Here is a 27,995-nt window from a genome sequence, read left to right on the forward strand (position 1 = left end):
GGTGGACCTCGGCGCAAAACCAGGATGTATGGAATTCCTTACTAAAGCAGGGCTAGACCGGATACCCATAGATGCGCCGTTGGTGATGATGATTGTATTCGAAACAATTGTACCAAGAGATAGACATAAATAGATGTTGAATCGAAACAACAAATGTTTCTGTCCATCACTTACTTTTTACTACAATTGTTGAAGAGAATCACGATGTACTTAAACAGTTGCTACCGGCGGAGGAGGAGGGCAATAATATATATAGCATAAATCACAGTTCCAGAATATCTTCAGAACTTTGCCTGGCATATCAGCCAAGCAACCATTGCTACGAAGCTATGACTCTTAAAAAGAATATCACCTTTGATGCTCATCATTATACCGGTCAATATTTTATTAAAGGCAGGATGAGACAAATATGTGATATATTCTTTCAGAAATAATGAAATGGTTATAGAAATGACAAATTTTTAGAAAAAGGAAATTTGAAAGGTATGCAAATGCATTAGTCCTGCCAGCTACTTCAAGCTCCCGTGCGAAATATCCCTGCTAAAAGCTTAATAAACCTCACCTGAAAGCGTGAACCATTTCTAGATAGAACTGATCATCGTAGAGTACCTTAAGAAGGCCAAAACAAAAAGAATTAAGTGAGGTTTGGAAAAATACTAAAATTCGAAACTAATCGAAGAAAGGTCGCTTTGGATCGGAATTAGTATGAGACCGATTGAAACGCTAGCGGGGCTTTTGCATTGTTTTAATTATTCCTTTTCTTTAGTAGGCCTTACTAGGGACCTGTAGGCGGAAAATTTAACCTGTGCACTACCTCTTTACTGAATAAGATGTTTCCTTCTAGCGATATTTTTTCTGCGTATGCAAAGGTTTCATTACATCCCTTACAACTTTCGCCTACTCATACGTTGGACTTGTACCATTGAGCAACACACTAGGCAAAAATCAAAACACCTACAACACCTAGTGTGGCACATGTTGAAGTGATGATTCTTCAAGAATACTTTTCCTGTTCAACACCATATGCTCCAACTGAGCCAGGGACGATTTCGTCGCTTTACATATGTTTTCATAGGTCAGTTGAGGTCAATTTGCCATCCATTTGCCTTGACAAGTGTTTACGGAATACTTTGAATTGAATTGCTGCGGGCGCCACTTCAATGGATCGTTCCCGGGTCCAGGTCTCGATGGATTTCCGGAACGACTTATGTCGTATGCCGATTACTCCATTAAATTTAACGAGTTTTCTATCCTACACCCAGGCAGCAATGGGAACAGGACATGGTAGTGAAAATTGTCCATCCACAGTGGGCAAATAGTGCAAATAGCACGAAATTTGTTTGCCTGAATCAGATATATGAATTCTGCTAAATAGGGGAAAATCAATATTTCATGTTGAAGGATGTAACCCAGATATTTGCCAGGTTTAATAAATTACTCTCTATGGTTCAGTCAACATGGACAAACCTGAGGCATGGGCTGTAATATCCAAATGGAGCGGATCGCCATTTGCCGGTAGATAACCTTTCTAGCGAGATTAACTTCTGCATAGTATATGGGTGGAAATTTGTTGTGTGACTCACTACATGCTTACTGGAAATGCTGTTTTGAACCTACAATCATCGCTTCCAATCCAAGGAAGCATCGAGTTTGGGCTTCGTGCAACTGAAACGGCAAAGATGACGAGGATGATCCATCCTCATGTTGAACATATTAAAATAATAAACGGCCTCATATGTGTAATGTACTCAGATGTGCAGCAGACAGGTCTGTGGGCTGCGCACTCAATCGATATAGTGGCTATAAGCGTCGTGCACTTTAATAGAGTATGGCCAATTATCTCGTTAAAATTAATTCGAAATGATACTCAGAACGAAATCTTTGTGGGCATTGCTTGTGCACATATGCAAGTGCATACCTACATGTACATTCTCCGTCATAATGGGCCTTTTATACTGCGTTTAGCGGTGCATTTCATTTAGCATCTATACAGATTTCCATCAAGTACGAACTGCGGCATGGAGGATGTAGCGCATAAATATCGTTTCTCAGATGATATATCATATGAACTCCTACACATGTGCTGGGTATACAGCCTAGTACTTAGCATATTTTATTGTAAACACTCATAATAATGTTTACTTTAACATCCTACGTTACTTGAAGGAAGGAAAAGGAAAATTATTACATTTTGCAAACTACAAGAAAATTTAATTATACGAAGATTTACTATAAAATCATGTGCAGATGTTGGATGGATCAATGAGATACCGTCGTAAATGTTAATCAGAGTTACACCTCAAGTAATTTAAGGGATTTCGAAAGTGTAAATTTAAGAAACGTAGCGTTGGTGGGCGTGGAGATTAAGCACAATGAATTAACCTTAAACTAATCTTGTAGTATATGTTTAAATATATAGACAAGATAATAACAGTTTTCTAATAAGATCTTCCATTTCATTGCTACTCGTTTTCTAGGTGGCATTAATGTATGCTATCCTTATAAAAATTAAATGAAGCTGATATATGGTTGCCAATGACCTCCAAGTGGGGCATAGCCTACGCGTTATCCTTACCGGTTTAATGGAATGTGCTTCAATTCCCTCCAGGATTTTCCGAGAAGTTTGTACCACCAGTACACTGCTCCGGTGCTTGTATTTCTCAGCTCTCATTTGTCATTAATCCTTTGATAGTCAATTTCATTGCATGGCGTAGCTGGTAATACGTCGAGCGATATAAAGTTCTATGCTACCGTCGGCAGAAGCGACACTATCTAAATTTACAATTAGCCAACAAGCTCGATGGTCTGCTCCAAGAGGAAGAGTGCAATGACTAGCCAGACTGAAAACGTTGTTTTTATTGATGTTTAAGTTTAATTTGACTCCGTTTGCTTGTTTCATCAAATTAGGAGTCAATGACTCGGGCAACGTAGTATGAAGAACGTCGCGGATGACAAAAAGGAATAATATCGGTGGCAGGATGTAATCCTGACGAACTCCGATTTAGGCTCAGACCTTCAGAGACACCTCGTAGCATCCACGAAGAATGGTAGCTCCCCCACCGAACAATCAAGGATCTCTCAGAGAATGCCAAAAATTGTTTACTATGTGTCCCTAGTCTGGCCTCAGCTAAAGTTGGGCAATCGGAGAGGAAATGCTTAGGTGTCTCTCCTTCTTCACAACTTTGAAATTTCGTGAGTGGGCCTTTTGTAGGCTAAGAATGTAGAAAGTTAGTATAGCCACGTTTAGAGCATACAAGTATTTTAAAGCTACATAAGTTATATGCTGAAAAATATCTGTGAAAGGTTACTTTTAAAAATGACAAATGGATGAGCATAGTCATGAGTTACAATTCTCTTATGTGTAAGTAGCTACGGTAAGTTTATGTCAAATCTGAACGTACTCCTATATTAACTCTTGAAAGAGGTACACCTTTTTGAGCGGCAAATTTAGAAGCAGGAAAGAAACGGGCTGTGATACATAGGACTCAAAACTGATTCCACATAGATCATACCCTTGTTTTTTGAGAGGAATGGTAAGACCAAAATACAGTTAAATTTACCGAAAACGCCAATGAAAGGTGTTCTAGCGAGTGAAAGATGCCCTTGGTTCACGAATACATTTTCGTTTTCAAGGTAACATCAGAAACTTCCCTTAATGCAAACTCCGTGTTGTTTCGGGAAAAGACTAAGCAAGTTGTAGTTTAAGGTTATTGACAAATCCTTCACTATGTGTTATAAATGATAGAGAAAGGCGACAACATGACAATTCAAATGTGAGAATTGATCACCTAAATCAAACAATCGTATTTTTATGACCCCCATTAACTTGATAAAATAAAATGCTTCGATTATATCGAGATTCATAGCATGTGTATATGTTTACTGGAGGATAGCGTCTCAACGATATTTAAGCGAAATCGTTGTCGGTTTGCCAGCTGTCGCCAGTTCTTCTATTGCTTCGGGCACACATATTTAGGGTAATACACTCGTTGGTCGCTTCAGGATAGTGGATTCTACTCCATGACATTGCCGGAGCTGTGGTGCTGCTTATAAAAGTGTGACCTATTCACTGCCACTTCTGTTTTCTAATTGACATATTTACGGGCATTTGGGCCTGTACGAATAAGCAGAGTTTTTTCGAACAGAATACACCGATAACACGCGGGAGATGAGTGTTAACGAAGGCTTTAAACTTTTGGATGACCGTAGTAATCACTGCATTGTGCTAGTGGCGTGACACGTTTCCCGCGGTTGACATGGGGTTGGTCACATAATTCGCGCTAACGAGGATTCACTGGCCAAAATTGGTAGTAGCTTCTTTGAAATCGATGAAGAGCAGATGAAGCACGGATTTGAATCTCGAAAGATGCTCAAAAACGAAACTAATGATGTTAATGTGGACAGCGCAGTAGAATTTAAACTGAAAACCTGCCTGCTTTCGGTCCATCGAGATAATTTCGCCTTTGGTAGGAGGAGCAGTCCGTATCCATATGCTGCGTTTACTAGTCATTTCTTCAACAAGTGGTGGAATTTCACCAGATGCTATATCATAAAAATCCGTGGGGAAATGTTTCCTTCATCTATTACGCTGCCCATCGTCGGGGACGAGGACTCAACCATTAGAATTCTTTACTGGATCGTCGGAAAACCGACGATTACCTAGAAGTTTTCTCATGATGTGGTATATGGTCGCAAAATCACTTTTATATGCAGCAGCCACTCTCTCCCTCACTAGTGCAATAATAAAGTTACTTTCTCACTACGCGCCCTATTCTGGGCTTTCCCAGATTTATCGCGATATGGCAGCTCAAGCACTTCACTTTAGCCCCCACTCGTAACGGCATTCATAGCTTCCAGTTCTTGACACTCGTCGATCCACCAGTCAGATTTTGTAGCGCTCCTTCGGGACGTGGCTAACAATTTTATTTGTGCTGGAGAAAAGAGCACGTGAGGCCGGACCGTGTTGAGTTGCACCTTCCACACCTGCGGACAAATAATAATAATAATCGTTGGCGCCCCCCTCACCGTCTGATCCCTTCGCCGGTCGAATTCAATCTTCTTCATAATAAGAAGAGCCCGAACATCTTCCGCAATACGATTCCAGCTGCCAGCGCTCTTCAGCATCTCTCTGACAGTGTTGTCTGGAGAGAGCTTCACTGCGTCTGCATAAAGCTGCTGGCGGAGGCCGCCCCACCTCTCGCAAGAGAAAAAAGTGTGTTCAGCGTCATCCGCTACTCTATTGCAGAACGCACAATCAGGAGATCGCACCTTCCCAATCCTGTGCAGGTAAGACTGAAAACCTCCATGCCCACTTAAAAGTTGGGTAAGGAAGTAATCAATCTCACAGATATTCTGTTGGTGCGTTAGACTACGCACAGGTGTGTTTCCTTTTGGGGAGGAATCTAGAAGTTATAAATCTGCCTAACATCGCAAGCATTAATCGGACCCCGGATTCACACTAAATTTCAGCCGTCATGCCAGCACAATGCCAAAAGAGACGGAGGAGTGCTCTCCAGAATCCCATCATCTTCCCTCCCATAATTTCAGCATGTCCAACCATATGTTGAAATGCTGGTTCATGTGGCTGCGAGGGGGTGTTAAAATGTGCTAAAATGTTCTCACTAAAATTCAAATGATTAATTGTTTTTTTGGGTTCTAAATGGATGGAACAGCCATCCAGCGGTTATGTCATAAGCGACTATGCTAGGTAAGTTCAAATGTGAAAAGATACAGGCCCAATTTTTGACCATCAAGGAGATGGTGTATTCAGAGAGATAAAAGGAAATCAAAAACTTCTTCCATGCAATTATGGGCCAGAAACCCGCGGATGTCTTGAGTAGCAGACAGAATAGGCAGTAGATAAGTCACCCATTTAGAAACAGCGACAACTCCGTTGCAGTTCATATCAAACAATAGAATCCACTATCCCACAATGGCTGAGGGTGCATGTCGCCCTAGAACAACCTAGTATAGTAAAGTGACGTAAGAGTGAAGGCTTCTCAAAAAGTCGTAAAGGGAATAAAACCATATTGCCAGGAGCTGACAACTGAATGAAGCAAATTATAGATCAGAAAGGTAATGAATCCAGGCTTTGAAAATCTTTTAAATTCAAAGCACACGCCCGAATAGAAATGATTCATAGAAAACTGTAAAGTGGGGTTATTTATTCTTTGCTATCATCATCATCATCATCAACGGTGCAACAACCGGTATCCGGTCTAGGCCAGCTTTAATAAGGAACTCCAAAAATCCCGGTGTTTCGCCGAGATCTCCAATTAAATTTGCCTAAAAGCTGTCTGGCGTCCTGACTTATGTCATCGCTCCATCTCAGGTAGGGTCGGCCTCGTCTTCTTTTCCTAACATTGATATTGCCCTTATAGACTTTCTGGGCTGGAAACCATCCTCATCCATACGGATTAAGTGACCCGCCCACCGTAACCTACTGAGCCGGATTTTATCCACAACCGGACCGTCATGATATCGCTCATAGATTTCGTCGTTATGTAGGCTACGGAATCGTCCAGCCTTATGTAGGGGGGCCAAAAATTCATCGGAGGATTCTTCTCTCGAACGCGGCCAAGAGTTCACAATTTTTCTTGCTAAGAACCCAAGTTTTCGAGGAATACATGAAGACTGGCAAGATCATAGTATTGTACAGTAAGAGCTTTGACCCTATGGTGAGACGTTTCGAGCGGAACAGTTTTTGTAAGCTGAAGTAGGCTCTGTTGGCTACCAACAACCGTCCGCGGATTTGATCATCGTAGCTGTTATAGGTGGTGATTTTCACTCCTAGATAGGAGAAATTATCAACGGTTTCTTTTACGGTTCCTAATAATGGTCAGATTGCTATGGATCCTGGAGGACACAAGGGGCTTTATGCAAGCATTTGCGGACGACCCAGCTGCATACATGGGTCATTAAGTCCCAAAACTAACATATATCGGGCCGCGGTTATCATACTACCATATCTTTCGGTAGAACCAACTATTAGAGAATACGTGTGAAAATTTCATGGTATTCGGCTCAGTAGTTCTTGAGATATTTGTGTTTATTCAAACGATGATGCGCTTTAATGAAACGCTTTTTTAGTGGGGAAGAATACTGTTCAAGCTGAACACTGTTTGAAAAAGTGTTACCCAGAAAAATGCCAGTCGAAAGCAACCATTTGCTGATGGTATGCAAACTTTAAACGGGGTCGAACAGCGTGCCCAGAATGCCCAATTGAGTTGGCTGCGCTCCAAAATATTCAAAAAGTCCTAAAAATCGTTATATCTGATAGAGCGAGGTTGGAGGGCGTAGGTAAGATATCAAAGGGCACTGTTTCTAAAATTGTGCATGAAAAAATGTTGATGCCGTCTTTGCACACAGTGGAGCAAAAACAACAGCGAATTGATGATTTAAAGCTCCCACACATCCCATATTCACCAGATCGGAACCCATTCAACTTTTACTTTTTCACAGATCGCAAAAGGAAGCTCCAGGGAAAGAGATTTGGCTCCGATGGTGAAGTAATAACCGCGACTGAGGCCTATTTTCAGACTAAAGGCACAGTGTTTAATGCGAAAAGCATCGCAAGTTTAGAAAACTTTGGAATGATTGTATCGCCATGGAAGACAACTACCTTGACGAAAAAAGTTGAATTTGCAGAAAAAATGCGTTGTTATTGGTTAGTCTCGGGACTTAAAGACCCATGAGTCAGTTATCGGCAAGTTCGCGGACACATTATTTGACGGCTTGAATGCAACTCTGCAGGCAACCCACAGTCGGTGCCTCCGCTAGACACAACTTACCTTATCGGGGGTGGAAATCTAACTGATACAATCATGCAGTTAGTAAGATACCTGGAAAAATTGAGATGGTGATCTCGATTTTATGTAGCCATTGTGAAGAAGAAGGATGACGGCCTGCACTACGTCCACAGATACCCGCGTTCCGCAGATCTCAGTCGAAGATACCTTGGTAAGATTTTTTTCAGCGAAGAATCCACCTACTTTCTGCTTCAGAAGATGTCGAATGTCACAGGTGGGAGCCCGTTGAATAAATGGCCTACACTCTCCCCCCTCCCCCCCCACCGAAAAATAATAATAAACACAGACAAAGGTTCCATCCAGCCATTGCGACAATGGAAAAAAGACCGTAATATGAGAAATTTTGGAGGAGCAAATAAAAAGGATTTAATTGCAAATAGTTAACTAGTGGTAACGAGCATATCTAGAAATACCAAATATGTTTTGCTTCCCTAATAAAAGGAGTTCGTGCTAGCGTTGCAATGATTTAGGTGCTATCTAATTATTAAATTCGAGGCATTATTATGTGTGTGGGGCTCTGGCTCCCTGAGTACTCGAACTGTAGTGGTGAACTATACTTGAAGCGGCACTCTTACTGAATGCCAAAACCATAAGTTGAATTTGTTGTGTAAAAAAGGAAAAGAAGTAAGAAAAGAGTAAGTTTAAATTAAGGAATAAAATAAATTAAACAAAAGGTATTTGAAAGTGTACTAGTTAAAGAGGTAAAGCCTCTCAATCTCGCTCTCGCGGGTTCGAATCGCAGTTGTCATCGATGTTTATGTTCGTCTTTGTGCTTGCCTCTGCACTGCGAGCTCACCACTTGCACAACATCAAGTCTGATTATAATGAATTTGAAGCACAACAATAACCACAAACAAGTCGGGAAACCGGAAGCTAGACGCTTCAGGTATGAAAGGTTTTGTGTATTTCTTTTACATAGAGATTTGAATGTGCATTTGTCCCATTAGCATTGTAGCACGTAATATATGCATATACCCACTTTCAAGTGATATTGTCATTCAAAGTGAATTTGCACTGAAGCGGTAGTTTTGACCTATTATAACTTTGTTAGTAATAGTTCGATTTTTACTAAATTTGGTAGAATCATGCCCGACGATATAGCCTACATTATTGCAAAATTTCGTGATTCTAGGTTGAACTTAAGGGGGGTTTTCTGCCAATTACTAAAAATTATAGTATTGTACTATTATTAACTTTATCTCAACAGGTATCGATATGGAGGGTATTTCGGAGCCTAGGCACTATATAGTGACAGCCCCCTGAATTTTTTCAGATTTTTCGGTTGGGTGGTTTCTGAGAATGGGTTCGTTAAAAAAATGATCACTTTGAACCCCCTGCACACCCCACCTTTCCAACAAATGTCGAAACTAAGACCGGCTTCAAAAAGTACTAACCGAGACCTTTAATTTGATACCCCACATGACTATATTTGATGAAAAAAACATTTACACTCCCCTTTTGCATGTATGGGGACCCCCCTTAAATTCAACGTAAAAGGATGTAACTCACTATATGCGTGAGCGTTCATAGTTCCCATCTTTCTACCAAATTTGGTGTCAATCGTTATAATCGTCTCCGAGAAAAATGCGTGTAACGGACAGACAGACAGACAGACAGCCAGACAGACGGACAGACAGACAGTAAACCGATTTTAATAAGGTTTTGTGTTTACACAAAACCTTAAAAATGACTGCGTGAATGCCCTATATATAAACACAAAGGAGTGAACAGAAAACATACATACATATTTACGAAATCCAAGGTTGCCAGACAGAAAAGGACAAAGCCATTACAGCTGAAATTTAGTCGAACGAACAAATAGAAACCACTTCGGTTTTGTTTAAAATGTCTTTGGTCGACTAGAAACTGTGTTTCGGAAATCAGTTATTACCATCTATGGGTCAACTGTTAACTTCAATACTGGTTAATAAACAAAGTTTTAGGCAAAAAAGTGAAAGCAATTGAACAACGTTTGAACATGACAAGCATTGAATATATAAAATATGCGGTTTTGGTTTTGGCTCTAGATTCCGAAAAGAAAGCAGTCATGTATCTGAAAATACAAGCTAATAAATATAGATAAATAGAATCTCTCAAATATTCCAATCCATCACATCTCCTCAGACTTGATTTCACACATATCCGACCGAAAAGATATCCACAAATTAGTTCAAATCGAGTCCATAAATTTTCCCAAGCTTTTATATCTTCTAGTCTGTGTAATTATCCACTATCTCTGAGCTCTTTAGTAGAATTTCCAAAGTGTCCGCCATAAATCAATTAAACAAAAACCCCGAAATCACTTAAAACACTTTATTCCCTTTGCAATTCCATTTAGTGAATGATATAAAAACATTACGAAGTCATTCTTTTCTCGTCTTGTTTCTTGCTGTAATTTTTCTTTCCTCTATTCAGTTAAGACGAAAGATTAATGCTTTGTGAGTTTTATACAAATCAACTGAATAATATATTGCTGACCTAAGTTGTTGTTTCGCCTTTCAACTTTTTTTCTCAAGAGAGAATTTGAACAGAGCAAATGCTGAAAAAACGAGTTGTTTTCTTAGGCGCTGCAGAGCTTTTGGACCAAGAAAAAGTGCAATCGTGCACAGCTCAGGCCGGAGGTTTCCATTATTGGAGGCTTGCTCTGACTTCGAGGAACAAGAAAGATTTCACATTTCGGCAAAAATGTTTAGAAAGAGGTCGGATATCCGTAGAGGCGGAAAACCTTAAAGTTTTGCGACAGTATCCCATATTTGTATGCAGAAAGGAGAAATATGCATCCATCTACATACGAGTCTATTTATAATAGATCGCTTGGCAGGCCTTTGTATTTTTAATTTGGAAAAAAAGACTTCCATGACCCAGAAAGTGTGACGTACTATGTATTTCAACTGGACCTCATGCATTCTTGGTTCACAGTTTTTACTTCTCGACTTCCCCTTTTGTTGTACTAATTTTCAGGATGTAAAACGACCATAATTCATGATCCAAGTACTCGAAGTTATGTAACCGGTTCCAACATTTCCCAATTCCATGTAGTTACATTAAGATGAATTGCTCGAAATCATGAAGTCCTAAGCTTTTCCGACACGAATTTAATCAGTTTAACGAGGAGAATAAAGTTTGTATTGCGATACAATAGTGCGACTTGTTGCACTACTCCCTTGATAAGGGGCTCATTAACTTTCGCGTGTAGCGCTCTCAAGCACACATTTCATTCCAACAGGATATCATACACCAGGAGAAATTCAAGCGTTTTATTCACTAAAGAGTACTTTCTTTCTTACCTTGAACGGTTAATTTGGCAACAGCACTTTCACGATTGCCCACCACGTTTTGAGCAATACACTTGTACTTTCCCTCGTCGATTCGTTTAACGTCGCTAATTAGTAAATTACCACCATCAACGATTCGAATTCGTGACATGGTGCCATGTGACTGTCCTCGTAGATCGTCTGTATCCAGAGGGACACCATCCTAGAAGAGAAAAACGTTAATAGGGATTAATAAAGTAACAACTAGGGGTGTGGATTGGTATGTTGATAAATAGGTACTTGCTACTTCGAAATGAGTATTTTTTTATGCAAAAAACCAAGGGTCCTACTACTGGAGGCTTTGCATTACAGATAGAAAAAGGCTGGATATTCCATTTTAGAATTAAGTTGGTAGAAAAGAAAAAAAGTTGCACTTGATTTCCACTCAAAAACAAGTGATAGATACGTCATTATCGTAAATGACATTATTTCCGGAGCGACTTGTTTCCTTCATTACTGTTGGGCGTTAGGTGTAATGATAGAAAAACGTATTAGGATAAGAATAGTAAGAATATATCGACGCCCGACCATCATTCACTCCATTTTGCGTTCATAGTGTACATACATTTAGTACAGGCTATTCAGTTTAATACAATATCATTCTGACATTCTATAATACCTATGGAGTGATGTCTTGTTATGTACTGCCACCATGCACCTTGGGACCCGCTTCCCAAAGTGCAGCAGTACATTTAACGTTTTTACTAGCTTTCCTAGCTTGTATCTTCGTACGGGTAGTCCCCAGTCTCATCTGGGTTTTACCCCGTACTGCCACTGCTCCTAGACCAAATTAAAAGGACGTTATTTGGAATATAGTTCTTAATTAATTTTTTCGGTTATGTACAACTATAACCTTTGGTTACACTTAGGTTTGCACAATCTTCAGTGGAGCAAAATCTAACTATGAAATGTCCTAGAACCCGCGGCTGTTAAGCACACGAGATCCATTGGACGAAAGCGCAGGAACTACCCTCGGCTCAAGGCCAACTGGAGTTTCTATGCCTTTTCTAGAATAGAGTTTCCGGTATGAAGCCAGCAGAACTCTAACCTAAAGGGAGCCAGAATCGGCTTGGGACCAACTACCTGTCCATTGTAGGAACTAAGACAGGCCACTTTCCCTATCCTTGACTCCACTTTTATTTTAGTTTTGTGTGTGCTAGAATCGGCAAAAATCCATAATTGCCGATTCTGCAATTGAGAAAAGTTAAGAAATCAATCTTCGGTAGCAATAAAAAATAAGCCGGGAAACCGGAAACTGGAAGCTTCAAGTATGAAAGGTTTTGTATATTTCTTTTACAACAACATTTTTGGTGGACATTAGAACCTAGGTCGTAATATATGCATAATATATAATATATATGTCACTGAGTGAAACTAACATTCAAAGTCTTGAATTTGCACAGAAGCAACAACTTTGACCTATTACAACTTCGTTAGTAATATCAATGATTTCCACCAAACTTGGTAGCATCATGCTCTATAACATAGCCTACTTTGCTGCTAAGGGGGGTTTTTCAGCCCATTGCCAAAAATTACAGTAATATACTATTATTAACTTTATTTGAGCAGATATCGGTATTTCGGAGCCTAGATACATATACGGCGACCCTCCCTTAAATTCGAGGTAGAATTATGTAACTCACTCTATACATGAGCGTTCGCAGTTCCCTCTTTTCTACTAAATTTCATATCAATCTCTAAAACCGTTTCCGAGAAAAGGTCGTATGACGGGCAGACGGACAGACAGACAGACAGTAAACCGCTTTTAATAAGATTTCGTTTTACACAAAACCTTAAAACGAAAATCAGAACGTCCCCATGGTCCCCGCCGTTCATATAAGTTCACTTTTTATGATGATGACGTCATACCCGTATTAGGGTCCAATAAATTTTCTTGAAATGTGAAATTTTGACCATCTATAACTTCTATAAGTTCATAATAATTGGATTACGTTCAAACTTCTCATAATTATGTCCTATATTGTAACCGATGCTGATGTTGTACTTTTGGGGTGAACTTGAGGGGGGTTTTCCAGTAAATTTGTAAATGGTATTATGCTATTATTAACTTTACTTGTGCGGATATCGGAACGGGATGTATTTTGAGGCCTAGATTTCGTATAGACGCACCATTGTGATTTTTTTTTCAGATATTTCGGTTGGATAGGTTCTGAAACCGAGATCTGTTTCACTTTCTTGGGCACGCATTTTGAATCCCATCTACCCTATGTTCCACCCAATATCGGAAATAGGATCAGTTTCTGAAAGTACTAATCGAGTCCTTTCATTTGATACCCTACATGATCCTATTCTTTGAAAAAAAATTGTTTAAATGCTCATTTTCTGATATGAAGCATTCTAATAATATTAACAATTCCATTTTCAATTTTCTATATCTAATCTCGATTCCGTAAGATTAAAATATAAAATTCGTTGAATGTTAACTTCAGGTCGAAATTTCTGGCAAAAAGACATCAACTTTAGAATCTTCTGCAATCCTAAATTGTATTTAATATACATAGAATTATACAATTTGGGAAATAAAAATCATCATTGGCCCTTTTTTGTAGATTTTGCATTGTAGACTATGTGCATGCCCATTGTTAACTTGCAATTGAATGCATTTCACTCACGTGGTTTCGTTCAGGCTTTAGAGAAATTTGTATGTATGTAACGGAATGTAACTACCGAATGCACGCTGCACAATTCACATCCGGTAATAGTAAGCTAGGGAGATTCGCAATTTTCAAAGACTGTTACCTAATAAAGTTGTGAACACTCCTGATATGAATGAAAAGCAGTCCGGATCTATAATTACCAGAAAGTTGTATAGCATTCGGCACGAAAGAGGCAGTGTTGATAGGAAGGGTAAGAAAAAGGTTTATACATACTTTAAAAAAAGGTTTCTCTGATCGACTAGGCGAGTTGGAGGTCCCGCCAACTGAAGACGACGGACAAATACTGCCACCACCAAGTTTAGGAGCAACAGCCCGTGCAATTCATCGGCTAATAAAACCATAAGTCGCCAGGAGCCGATGGAATTACAGCCGAATTGGTGAAATAAGGAGGCGACCAGTTACACCCAGAGGTTCATCAACTTGTGCTCAAGGTATGGGACAGCGAATCAATGCCTGACGATTGGCAACGAGGCATTATCTGTCTTATACATAAAAAGGGAGATATCACACAGGGCAGCAGTTATAGAGGTATCACGTTGCTGAGTACCATATATAAGATATTCTCCTCTATCTTGCTAGGCCGGATAGCCCCATACGCCCAGAACATCATTGGCCCATACCAAAGAGGCTTCACTCCAGGCAAATCAGCAACATATCAGATTTCCTCTCTGCGGCAAGTGATGGAAAAACTGTTGGAATATGGACAACAGTTGCACCATCTATTCATCGACTTTAAAGCTGCCTAAGATAGCATAGCCAGGGTAAAACTGTACACCGTCATGAGAGAATTCGGTATCCCGACGAAATTAATAAGACTGATTAGGCTGCCGCTGACCAATGTGCGAGGCCAGATAAAAGCAGCAGGGTCACTCTCAAGACCATTCGACATCAATAACGGTCTACGACAAGGGGATGTCCTATCATGCGTCCTCTTTAACCTGGTCCTTGAGAAAGTGATCTGTGATGCTGAGATAAATGCAAGAGGTACGATCCTCTTTAAGTTCACCCAACAAATCATGGGAAGAACAACCCGAGACGTACAAACTGCCTTCATTCAGATCGAGGAGGTGGTGTGAAATCTTGGGCTGTACATCAATGAAGGCAAGACAAAATATATGGTGGCAACGTCATCATCGAAAACGAACCAGGCAACAACATCAAACCGCACTGGTCAAACGGGAAGAATAAGGATAGGAGAATACAACTTCGAGAGCGTTGAAAATTTCTCCTACCTAGGGTCGAAAATCACAACCGATAACAGCTATGACGATGAAATCCGCGTACGGCTTTATGCAGCGAACGGAGCCTATTTCAGCTTACAAAAATTGTTCCGCTCGAAACGTCTCACCTAAGATTCAAAGCTCTTACTGTACAAGACAATGATCTTGCCAGTCCTCATGTATTCCTCGGAGACTTGGGTTCTTAGCAAGAAAAATTGCGAACTCTTGGCCGCGTTCGAGAGAAGAATCCTCCGAAGAATTTTTGGCTCCTTACATGAGGATGGACGATTCCGTAGCCTACATAATGACGAAATCTATGAGCGATACCATGACCGTCCGGTTGTGAATAAAATCGGGCTCAACAGGTTACGGTGGACGGGTCACTTAATCCGGATGGATGAGGATGATCCAGCCCGGAAAACCTATAAGCTCTATATATTTGGTAGGAAAAGAAGACAAGGCAAACCCTGCCTAAGATGGAGCGATGGCGTAGGCCAGGACGGCAGACAGCTTTTAGGGATATCGAATTGTTCCTTATTAAGGCAGGCCTAGACCGGATACCGATTGTTGCGCCGTTGATGATGAATGATTACTCGACACTGCCCATACTTCCCTTAATGTGAGATTATGTTAAGGGAGTGAAGATTCCAGTTGACAGTTATCAGGGCTGAATTCAGAATCAGTTTTTTGAAAGTTGAACTTTTGCAGGTTTGCGTAAAATGTGGGAGTTGAAACAAGAGACTTTCTCATCGAATTGAAGAGCTGGAGCTGGAGCACCAGGAACGATGTAAGGAGGAGCATTTGAAGGTTGAGAAAAATAAGATCAAAAAGCGATTTCTGCAAAGTTGAAGTAGAAAGCGGCGTAGGTGTTCGCGAAGGCGCAAAAAGGAAAGGAAGGGAAGAATGAGTTATTTGGAAGGGAGCAAGGAGGAAGGAGAGAGGGAAAAATTAGGATTTCCGATAGTTTGGCGATGAATTTTTCGCACAAGTGAGGGCGGCCAAGGCAAGGGAAATATACATATGAAATAGCAAATGAAATTGCGCGATCAACGGAGGAATACGTAGGGCAATACGTACGGAGACATACGTAGGGAAAGAAAGGAGGAGGGGAAAATGACAGCGTTTGCCAGTGATCAGGATGCCCCGGCAGTTGCCTTACCCAAAACTGCGCGTTTTTTGCCACAGTGAAAGACAGAGTAGCATTTAAGAAGCTCAAAATTCAAAATCTTATTATCCAGTGATCTTTCAGAAATGCAGATGTTGCAATGCAAGAAACCGAGAGTTAGACTGGAGGACAACAGAGAGCATAGAGATTTTAGTAAACTGTTGAAGCGATTCGGCCAAGTTTTCTCCAGGAGCCGCATCTTTGGGGTCAGCCCAAAGAAAACAAATCTGCTTGCGCATTTAACCTCTTCCGTCGTTACATCACATGCTATGCAGATGGCCTATTTGGACATAGCGAGATTCTTTTCCGTCATTGCATCAGCATATTACCTACAAAATGGTGTATTTGGCCTCGACATGGCTCTCTTCCGTGTCATCACTTCGCATTTGTGTACACAGCAGCAAGTGTCGATTTGTCACAAACAACAAAGTAAATAATAATAAACAAGTGTTCTTGTGTTGTGCACAAGAACACTTTGGAACTAATATGTAAACACGGCAAGGTCAAACATAGGTGTATTAAACAATGACATTACTTTTGATTTTTAGTATTCGAGAAGTCTCTGGAAGGAGCTAAAGTCTAATCGAGAACACTTAACAACGCGCGGTTGCTCTTTAATTCGCTTTTAGATTGTATAAGAAATTTAGTCAAAAGTAAAATATGGTTTTTAGGAAATAAAAGTAAGTTTTTGAAAGTGAAAACGCGAGTGTTCTTAATAAGTTCAAGAGTTGAGCATCGATGTAAGTAATAGTAATAAATCTTTAGCTTTTCCTTTTCAGGAGTTCGAATACCCTAAGAGAGCAACCACGGCCATCAAACTTAAATCCAGGAGCTAGTGCACGCCCAGGCAGAATAGCCCCTGGACGAGGCCGTCTAGGATATCGCCGGAACAGTAAGCTTTGTTTACAACGAAATCTTAAAATGTAAACAGAACATACCTTTTTTTACTATCATTGGTGACAACAGTTTGCCTGAAGAAATTTTTTCAGGTAAGTGGAAGGAGCTTGAATTATCCATTTATACTACCCTGGCCAGAAACGACCGTCCTATATCCATTGTTTCCCGCTCCTCTAAAATGGTAGGGTAAATCGTGTTTTTCTCAATTTCTTCTCAATTATTATCCTCATCCTCAGGACTTCACCCTTGGTCCATTTCTGTTTGCTTCTTTCAGGAATGATTTTCCTTCCTTATTTACCTGTCCTAGCCTTTTATATACCGATTTAAAACTATTTTATGTTGTCAATTCGCCTACTGATCAGATCGGCCTTCAGTCAAACATTGACATATCATATCGGTGATGTGTTCGGGGCAAGCTGTGACGTACTCAACCGAGCCTCCAGAATTTCCGGCTTTATGCTTCCTTCTTCCCATTAATTCCTCAGTAGTTTTGAATTTCATTCTCTATGCAAAGGAGGTTTAATCGATTCCTAACCCCTAAAACGAGCCTTCCCTACTCGACATATCCTGATCGCTTCGTTTTCCTTAATCTGATATCTCTCCGATCTCCAAAATGTCTCCCCTTTAAACTTTGGAAAACCTCGATGGAGTGCTTTGTAGCCTCTAAAATTTAATACCGTGACACATCCCACAATATTCGCAACCTTAATGTTTTTCAGGTTCGATTGTGGAGCTCTTGTGCTTTTTCGACTCCCGCATGCCCACAATGCTTCGGGATTCCAGCCATTTGCTTGATTGGTCTTCTGACTTCATCCCTAGCCACTCACTTTGGCGCATTGCATTTTTTTTGTTTTGTTTGTTTTTTATGTACATATATACAATAAGAAATTAGACTATCCTTCTTTTGTTGTAGATCAAATTCATAAATACATAAATAAAAAACATTTAGTCCAACTGAATATTGTTCAATTAAACCCTTAAAGTGAAGAATCATATCCTCCAAGTAGAAAGAAACAGAAACAACTATAATAAATCAAATAATTCGATGGATGATCTATTGAATATTGTTCAATGAAACACTTAGTAGAATCCATAATCGAATAAATACAAAATAAATCAATCATTAGATATGATGGAAATCATATCAGAAAACAGGTCAAGAAGAAAATAACATCTCCACAGCATACTTTCTGATAGAATATCCTAATGGATGCTGCTGGAATTCGTTTGAACAATAGTATGAAAGGAAAATTACCTTCTCCCAGATGAGGGTCGGTTCAGGATTGCCTTTAGGTGGTCCGCACTCTAGCAGAGCAGTTTCACCGGCTGCCACTCTTGTGTCCTTGGGCTCCACTCTGAAGTCATCTCGAAGTACTGTAAGAGGAAGAAAAGAAAGAAAATAAGAATAAGCGTGCAGAGATAATAATGAAATGCTTAAGTAAACAATGAGGGTGTCCTAGTGGAAGGAAGAATACGTTGAATAAAATAAAGTTGAAGGAATAGATGTGAAATCAATTGATCAGATTTTACTTTTGATATTTTGAGGAATAAGTAGCTGAAATTTATCATCTTTTATTTGGATGATTTTTAAACTAACTAGGTGGGCATACTAGATCGTAAAATATCCTTGTATGGTGTCGGTTGTCAAGCCTTTTAACCAATGGCAACAAACATTATCATGGCAATCTGTTTCTGAAAAAAGAAAGCAAGCACCATATTGCAGAGCGTTCAGAGTTCCTTAGTGAGATGTGAGTATGTTTACCTACATATTCTTACAACTGTTTGAAACCGTATCCTCATAATGAACGCATAGTGTATGACCATGGAAGTGATAGAGGAGAATATCAAAGAACCAACGCCAATTGTCAGCCTATGTGCTCCTCATGCCATGTCATTAGCCACACAGTTTGTATGTGCAATAAGGCTTGTGTGTCGTTTAATGTTGTTTACTTGTCACATCGATAAATCACGAGAATAAACAAAAAGAAGGCTTGCCTTGTTTCAAGAAAATATGTCACCATACGTTAGATGTGGAATCAAATGAACGCCTATGAAGAGGGATTGAGGATTCCAAGGTATGCGCTGCTTGAGTAAGCATTCTAGCTTGAAGGAGAAGAGCTTTGAGGAAACATAATATCTTCGAAAGGAAATCAATCATTTACTCATTCAATAAAGTCATATGGTGGTGGCTAGACTGATATTCGATACAGTCGTGTCTTTGTGCATGTTGCCATTTGAATATACCGACATCAATACTAAATGATCTAACTTCAATGGAATTTGCAAGAGGTTTGGACTCCCCATTAATGTGGAGTGATATACAAATCTCCCTAGAAGAGGGGAGTATAAGGACTCGGTAGGTATGCATAGAAATCGGTGAAGTAATATGTAACTTCAAATCTAATTATTAGAGTAGAAACGTTGATGGAGTATATCTTGATTTAAATTGAAGAATTAGCATGATTTTCATCTATATTTCTTCAAATAAAATCATTATCCGGCCCTACATCGAAGGCTGGATTTACTTTAAAAAAAAAATCTCACAAATCATAACTTTCATCGTCTATTAAACACAAGACTCCATTCTTAGTGCTGCTAACTCACCCAGCTTGCTCGTTTATCTTTCGACTAGCAAATTCAATATTTGGCTTCAATTTTATGACCCTATTAGCGGGAACGTTCGAATCTTAACTAACTCAATCTACAGAGTCCACGAATTCTGGGGACAGATATGTAGTACCCGCTTTTTATGGAAAATATAGATCCGACATCAGGGGAATGGCATAAGCTCTGAAATGTTATTCTTACAGCTCACAGCCCCACAGTGGAGTGTTATTTTGTAAAACACATCGTCTTTGGTGTCCTCTTTGACTCTCTGTACACATGTTTTTGTGTGAAAATTAAACAAAGATTGGTTAACCCATTAGCCAGAGCAATGGGAATTTATCGAAGATGCTTTAAAACCATAACAGCTCTTGCATTTCCATAATGGTCCGGCTTACAGTTTGTAACATGAACGTAAATTTTTTAGATAAACAAAGATCCTCAGTTTTTGTTTCAACTTTATTGTGTGCGGGGAATTGTGAAATCATTTTCTTAAAGGAAGTTGCTGAACTTTGAGTTTTGATGCAACCTCAACACTCAATACTCAAATGTTGATTTGTGCTTTCGTATAGCAAGGAAAGGATCATCTATTTCTCTGAAACCGTGGGTTATATCCGACCCTACAAAACTTTGTTTCCCTTTCTCAAGGATAACATCTCCGAAACTTTATTTCAACTTAAATAAGGAAGACACTTTCCAGACAAAGACTTTCCGCCACTTAGCTCATCCGCACACAGAATAGCTTCAATGGCATAATTTCTTCCGACTGGTGTGTCACCCAACCACCAAAGGGGCCCTAGTGCAGAACAGATACAAACCATAAGTATCGTGACAACATTCAGATAATGGAAATCACACATTAGTGCCGCAATAAAATCAAACATTATAGAAATGTGTGATTTGTTGGTTCTTCGGGGAAGTTGTTTTGTTGGGCGACAATAACGATCATTACAAAGCCACAACAGATATAACACTGATTTTCACACAGCACTAATTCTGCCAGCAAATAATCAATAGTAAGAATAACTATTCTGGCGGCTTGACATTCTTTTGAAGTGGGCAAATACGAGTACATTATTATGCATATATGTAGATGAATTCATGGGTGTCGTTATGGACTGGACAAGATTGTTCAGTATTAAAATATGCTCATAGGAACTTCTTGTGAAATATAGAATGCAAAGCACAACAAAATTTGTACCTCCTGGTCGAGTGGCTAAAGTTATTTTTTTTTAACTTTTATTTTCCATATGAAATATGGGAAACTTTCTGAAAGTATCGTTAAATCTCCAAAGTTTTATTATTCGGTAAAATAGTCCATTGAAAGCAGGTAAAGGTTAAATTTTCAGCCTCATCCCTGGAGGAGTGGGGAGGTTATGAAAGAGAAGGGGAAGGTCACCGCTTATTACTGCCGTAACTTTGTAAGCCGAGTGTGACCACTACAAGTTTTTAGCGGGCCTAGAAATGAGGGGTCTCCTTTTCCTCCTCCATATCTTTCTTACTATCTTTTACTGGGGTAGCAAATAAAATTTTACCATGATAATGTCAAACAAGTCGGAATACCAGAGGCTGGACGCTTCGACTATAAAGATTTTGTCTTCATCTGGTATGAGCAACTTTCTATGTACGTTTTTCCACTGGTACACAGCTCAAAATTGAAAATATTCCTTGATATGTCTCCAAGCTCCAAATCCGCTGTTCATATCACTTTATATGATGATGATGCCATACAGGTCTTAGAGGGTAATAAATTCACGTTAAACGCAAAACTTTGACCTCATATAATTCTGTTAACAATAGTTGGATTGTCTTCAAACTTTTCAGAATCATGTCCTGTGTTATCGTCTATACTGTATTCAAACTTAAGGGGGTTATTCAAAAAAATTTCTAAAATATAGTAATATGCTATTAATAACATTATTTGAACAGATATTGCAATGCAATGCATTTTGAGACCTAGATTTTGTGTAGAAGCGCCACTGAGATTTTTGTCAGATTTTCTGTTTTGAGAGCCAAACTTGTTTTACTTTCTGGGGCACATATTTTGAGTCGTTATTTCTTGCGTTTTATCCAATTTCAGAGGATAATTTTCGAAAAACACTACTTGAGCCCTTTCATTTGATGCTCCCCTTTTTCGCATATATAAGGAGCCCCCTGAAACCTAACATAAAATCGTGCAACTCGTTGCACGTGTTCATCGACCACATATTCTCACCAAATTTCGTGACGATAGATCCAGTTTTGGTGTAAATCGGGTATGACGAGCAGGTAGACGGACAAACAGACAGACATTTGAAATGCTATAATTTTTTGAGAGGGATGACAATTTTTCCACGGGTTTCTTTATACTCTTCCTACCCCATCCCGGGGTAGTGAACAGCAAATAAACTTAATAATAGCGTTAGTCTATTTTTTTAAGGTCAGTAAAACTACTAAAGTCGGAAGGTTTGCTGACGTTGAGGAAAAACCATGACAAATCATCCTATCAGGCCATTCAAAAAACCGCCGTAAACCCGATGGAGCAATCATAAATACGAATACAATGACAGACTAAGCGACATAGATGCGAGTGCTGATGCCCTGGATAACTTCCAGTTCCTTATACTGCACCAGAAAGGAGTCTGCAAGTGATCGGAAATCATTTGGTGAAAAACGATAACGGTGCTTACGATGACGAATAAGTTAAAGAGATATAAAGAACACTTCTGTTCTGAATTTATTATAGTCGGCAAAGCTCTACATCTCGTGGATGAAATGGCAAATGATCGTCACATCGAACATGACTAGAGGGCTAGCTATGAAGGCTTCCAATAATTGGTGAATTTTCAGATCTCGCCGTATCTACATGCAGCTCCAACAAATTACCGGACGATAAACTCGCTTGGTTACTAGCCAATGCTATCCATTACATGTACATCTGTTTGGCACAAATTATGAAGTTGTCCTCAAACGTAGAGAAAACTGGAAAGAACCACAACAATCTGTGGCGGGATATACTTAGGTATTCTACACCGATGCTAGAAAACAGAATAGACTTCTCGAGCAGGGATCTGCCTTTCGGATAAAGGAGAGAAATGGGCATTTCCCTTAGAACAATATAGAACGAGCTTTCAGACGGAAGTGTGCGCGATTCGAAGGGAAGCAAGCTGGGTGATTGACAGATAGGTGCGTCCTAATCTACAGCGATAGCCAAGCTGCACTGAGGGTGTGGCTCATTTCTTTGTCCACCTCAGAAATCGTCCAGGAATATAGAAACTGTTTAAACTATATTTCTAGATTCAGCACGGTTGAACTACTCCGGGTACCTGGTCACTGTGATGTTGAGGGAAATGAAATCTCGAATGCCTTTACAGAAGATGGTTCGATTTCCCTCTTGCTGGAAGCAGTCGGCATCCTTTCCAACTTTTTCCCTAGAATTTCTCATTATTCCCCTTGCATAACAGAATACAAGCTAAATATACATCACTTTCTCCTGGTTATTTATCAATGATGGTTTTTTGCATTTCTCTCTTAGATGCATTTGTCATCAGACAATCTACCGAGTAGTGCTTAGCTTTATCTTCGTTCAGCTTGACGTTTGGAAGCGATGCACGAGGACCATCTGGTGCTGAAGTATCTAACAACGCAATAATGATATCCCTTCCGAACAATTTTGCCAAATGCGTTGGTTAGGAAATAAGATGAAGAGCGATTCCATAATTCATTCGGTAGGCAGTATGAGCAGAATCATGCATTTCCTCATTATTCATCCATCTTGTTCTGGAAGACAATATGAAGCAAAGGGAATGCATGCAAACTGTGTCTACTCCAGGGAGCAAGAATAAATTCTGGAATATATGTACTGTTTTCTTTCATTTGATCTCCATTTTTTAATAAAGGTTTATTTTCGCCTGAATTTCAATTTATGGGAAGCTATGGACAGAGTGGGAGCGATGAAGATTAAGTATCACACACACCCCATCCAATATGAATGGATTATGGGGAGTTCTTTGTTAAAGCGTCTGTATTGACGACACCACAATTATCAAACCAAGAAAACTATATTCACGAGATTCAACTTCCAGTGTATTCTTCGAAATTTTATAGGCAGAAAAATTGTTGCGTATTTTCGACCGCGACGGTAAGATCAGAACTCCTACCGGGCCGGTAGTCGAATAGAGAGAGAGAGAGAGACTTGCCTCAACTACGCAAGGTGCACTCATTCGAGGATAAACATTTAACTCATCAAATAAATTACAAATTAACGCCGAGGGAATATATGAAGTCGACCTGATACTGATAAGTTGTATCTTCAGATATTGGAGTAAAGAAAGATCCACATTGCACTTGCCAGCTAGTCACAGTGAACAGTTCTCTCTCGCCCCTTGCTATGATCACGCTAGGACTTTTTGAGTACGGGCGGACCTTTAGAAGCATGGGCAGAAAGTCTAATCATTATGACTATCAGCAAATTTGCGGACACGTTATGTAAATTTATCAGTGAAACTTTGCAAGTGATTCAAGGACGGTGACTCCAAACTGGACTGACAATGAATACTAGCAAAACTAGAGTAGTTGATTTTCTAAGAAAGCCTATTATACCACATCGGGAAACAAAAGCATGTCTCTGGTGTTGTAGGACAGACATAGTTGAGACGACAGGGTTTCATTACAGCGAGTTTGCTGCAAGTACACATCCATAATAGGCCCATTTTGATGGAAGTATAGATTTTCGGAAAGGAAGGAAGCTATAAGCACAAACCCAAAGGCTCGGTTTCTTAAGCATTGCCAGAACGATGAGAACTACGGTAACCGTGGTGATCTAAGCGGTCTTAAATCTACCAATATTCATTTGAAGGTGAAGAGAAAAGCAACTAATGATGCATATAAGCTTTCTTTCATTTGTGATCGTAAATGCGATCAATCTAACGAGCATTGGAGCATTGGAAACGCATATGCAAGCATGCGTTGTAAAAAATGGTCCTTAGACGGCTTTTAGTGTGAAGCTATTAGCCATTAGGTCTACTCTACGAGTCTGTGGTCAGAACGAAACATTAAAAAACATGTCTCGTAGAGGAAAATCTTTGGGAACGTGGCTAAGGACGAACCGGAGCTAGAGCATCATATTTATTGTCCCTTAAGACAAGAAATACCCTAACACAGCGTTTAACAATATTACTTCCTAAGTTATTATTTGGAGAGAATCAAGGTAACAGACAAGGTTATTTCCAGCCAATTTGAGAAAAAAGGCCAGACAGTCCTACACACAATTTTCACTAGCATTCTCACGAGAAAAGGGAAACCTGCGTGTGTTTGGCTACTGTTAGATACTCCTAGATTCTCAAAGCGCTTGCAGGAAATGGGCCTAACACCTACGTGCAATAAATCTGAGTGAATGGAAAACTATTTTTTGCTCAATCTAAGCAAGACATGATGACAATCCTCTACGAATTCATAATGCCCGTTATAGGTCGAAGGGTTAATGCGCACCTTCAGACGAACGACATTCTGTTTGAGGATGAGAAGGTCTGCCAAGTTCGATCAAGGCTTTGAAAAGAGTAAATTATTATTGACTTGGTTGTAGGATAGTTAACTAGAGGCAAAAAAACTATTTAGTCGCTAGATGGATTACGCAAAAGCTCTGGATATTGTCTCGCACATTTGGCTAATGGATGCTCTAGGTTCTTATTGCATCGCCTCGGATCTAATCAAATTTGTAGCGGCAGTCATGGAAGGGTGACATATTACCTTGTCAAGCTGCTCACCCGCATACAAACAGGCATCTTCACTTCATGAATTTACGACGTCAAGTTGCATGCTGGTACTGATGATTTAGAAGTTTGTTGCGCATAATCGACATGTTTACCCATGATATTCGAATGGAATTTGGTTTAGACAACTGTCGAATCCGGCAATCCACAATGTTCATCCCGAATCGGATGTCACAGCCAACTTATGGCCAAGAAAGGCTTCTACAAATAGCTGGAAGTTCTGCAAGGAGCCCATGCTAGTGTCGACGATTTGGGAAATGCTCTGCTGTTGGAGTTTTTGCGACGCATTCTCGGGAAGAAAACAAAATAAGCGCATTGAATGCGTTGACTATAGCTTCTATAGCTTCAGTACGGTCGCTTCGCGTATAATGTTGAAGTTTCTATCCGTAATGATAGTAACAAACGCGGAGAAGAAGGTGACCTACAAACCATTTGTTCTGAAAGCAAAAAGGTTTGGCATCTCGAAAGGATAGTTTTAGTCCCAATGGAGGTGCTAGCTCCAACTATTGTTCCCAAATCGCTCATCGTTTCCGTAGATGTCTCAGGGAACTTGTACGGTCTGGTTTAAATCATTGAGAAATCCACCATTCTGCAAGAAAGCTTGATGTTGCGAAATGACACATTGGCTACGAAGCTCAACATGATGTTAAAAACAAAAATGATCGTGTTGAATTGAAAGCTGGTCCCAACTCCTGACTCAGCGAGTTCTTCAATCGGATTATTGAGGAAGGTAGAAGACCATCTGTCTAACAACAAAGCACCACCGTTCCAGTATGGAAAAAGAAAGGTAGTTCAGTAGAATGTTCAAGTTACCGTCCAATCCGGTTCCTGGCGGATATCATGATGATAACCGCATTCATGCCACCGTTCAAATATCCGTGAATTAGGACGAGTTTTTCAAGAATTGCGGAACCACACATTGCGTAGTTACTCATGGAGAAACAACGTGAGAATCATCACCCTCTTTAAATATGTTAGCTTTTCTGGATCTTAAGAAGCACGCTGATATGGTCTGCGGCAACACATAGCACCAGAAAAACTGGTGCGCTGAGTTAAATTGCTCTACCGATTGGAAAATTAAAGTTTGAAGTGGGGCGGGTATATCAAAACTGTTTCGTGTCTCTGCCAGTGTTCATCAAGGAAGCCCCTTCTCACCACTCCTCTTTATTTTTGCTATGGACACCGTCACACGAGGCATCCAGCATCCAGCGCCCTATACACTGCTTTCTACAGATTATGTTTTCCTGGCGTCTCACAGCAAAAATAATCTCGAACAACTTACCTCATGCGACACCGTCTTAGATTGAAACTAAATAAAACTGAATTTTGACGACCGATCCTTATGAAACGCGCAATATCACTATCAGTGGCAGTGACCTACGCAGAAATGCGCCTTAGCGCAACTTGTTCCACAACTGGTCTTCTTTGTGGTCGACGTATCAACGAACATTTCAATTTCGAAATTTGCCTCAGTGTTTTACGCCATGTCGAGTTTTGGTCGACTATAAAAGAAGAAGAGGTGTCAAAATCCCACAAAAGTAAAGACGGAATTCCGCATAAACTAAATTGGGCTATCTATAAGAAGTGATTTTCTGGTTGTACTTTCTGCCTTTGGCCGATTGTTGGTTTTGTATGCAACCGATCTACTCCTTCATGGAGTATAGGCCGTTCACAAGCACCTCACTGCAGTGCAGTGCAATGAAAATGTGCTGCAGTTTCATTATTTTCACCATTAAGGTGGCGCAAGTGATAAGGTTGCGAAAAAGGGACGGCACAAAGTCTAACGACCGGGATTCGATCCCGGGAGAACGAGGTCGAGTGGTTAGCACTCAATTAGCTCGAACACCGCAGCAGTTGCTTTAATGTTGAATATTTATCTCGATTAAATTTATTTCAATATCGGGACAAGCTGCCTTCAAAATTGTTTAGATTGACAAACAAAAATAAAGATTTTCAAAGAGTAAGCCAAATTTCAGAATTGGGTAAAATTTTTACAAGATGATGCAGGTACCATCAATATTTATTTAAAAGGATCTTAATGCGGTACGGCCGTTTCATTTGATAACAGTTAGTAAGAGACAATGCAACCTGCTGCGAGACAATTTTTGTGTGGTAGCTAGGCCGAATTTCATTTTAATTCAATTTAATGGGAAAATATTCGCTAGAAACGACTAATTCTTTCAATATTCGCAAAAGCAGACAAAACGACAACAATTGAGTAATTTTAAATAGATATTTCTCGTAGCCATACAATAAATGGGATGCTAATTTGAAATAGCCAATAAATTGAAAATTGTGTTTATTAAATATGCATAAAGTAGGCAAAATGTATCTATTCCTCTCGTCCATTCAATACATATCCAATCCGAACCGAAATGAAACCAATGGAATTTTCATGGCATGGCATCAAACCATTGCAAATTCAGCCAAATTGAATTACGTAGCAAAATTCAATAAAAGCTCATCCATATTTGCTCAGGCTCAATCGACTCAATGATATCATCTATGTGCAAACTGCAAAACTAAACTTCAACCAACTAATTACACACCAAGTTAGAC

The 27,995-nt window shown here is 39.8% G+C and overlaps 1 protein-coding gene across 7 annotated transcripts in view; it reads right to left on the reverse strand.

Annotated features, from left to right (window-relative positions):
• The window catches only part of LOC119658370 (roundabout homolog 2), a 278,873-nt gene that overhangs the window by 60,941 nt on the left and 189,937 nt on the right, over positions 1–27,995 (reverse strand). For all 7 annotated transcript variants that reach the window (XR_005250224.1, XM_038065742.1, XM_038065734.1 and 4 more), the window contains 2 exons: positions 18,338–18,456; positions 11,096–11,285 (listed from right to left, as the gene is read on the reverse strand). Coding sequence is in view for 6 of the 7 variants with exons in the window: in XM_038065742.1 (XP_037921670.1) it covers positions 11,096–11,285; positions 18,338–18,456 (309 nt within the window). In the remaining variant the exon portion in view is untranslated. The remainder of the gene's footprint in view (positions 1–11,095; positions 11,286–18,337; positions 18,457–27,995) is intronic.

This window comes from Hermetia illucens, chromosome 1 (genome assembly GCF_905115235.1).
Source record: "Hermetia illucens chromosome 1, iHerIll2.2.curated.20191125, whole genome shotgun sequence".
NCBI classification, from domain to species: domain Eukaryota; kingdom Metazoa; phylum Arthropoda; class Insecta; order Diptera; family Stratiomyidae; genus Hermetia; species Hermetia illucens.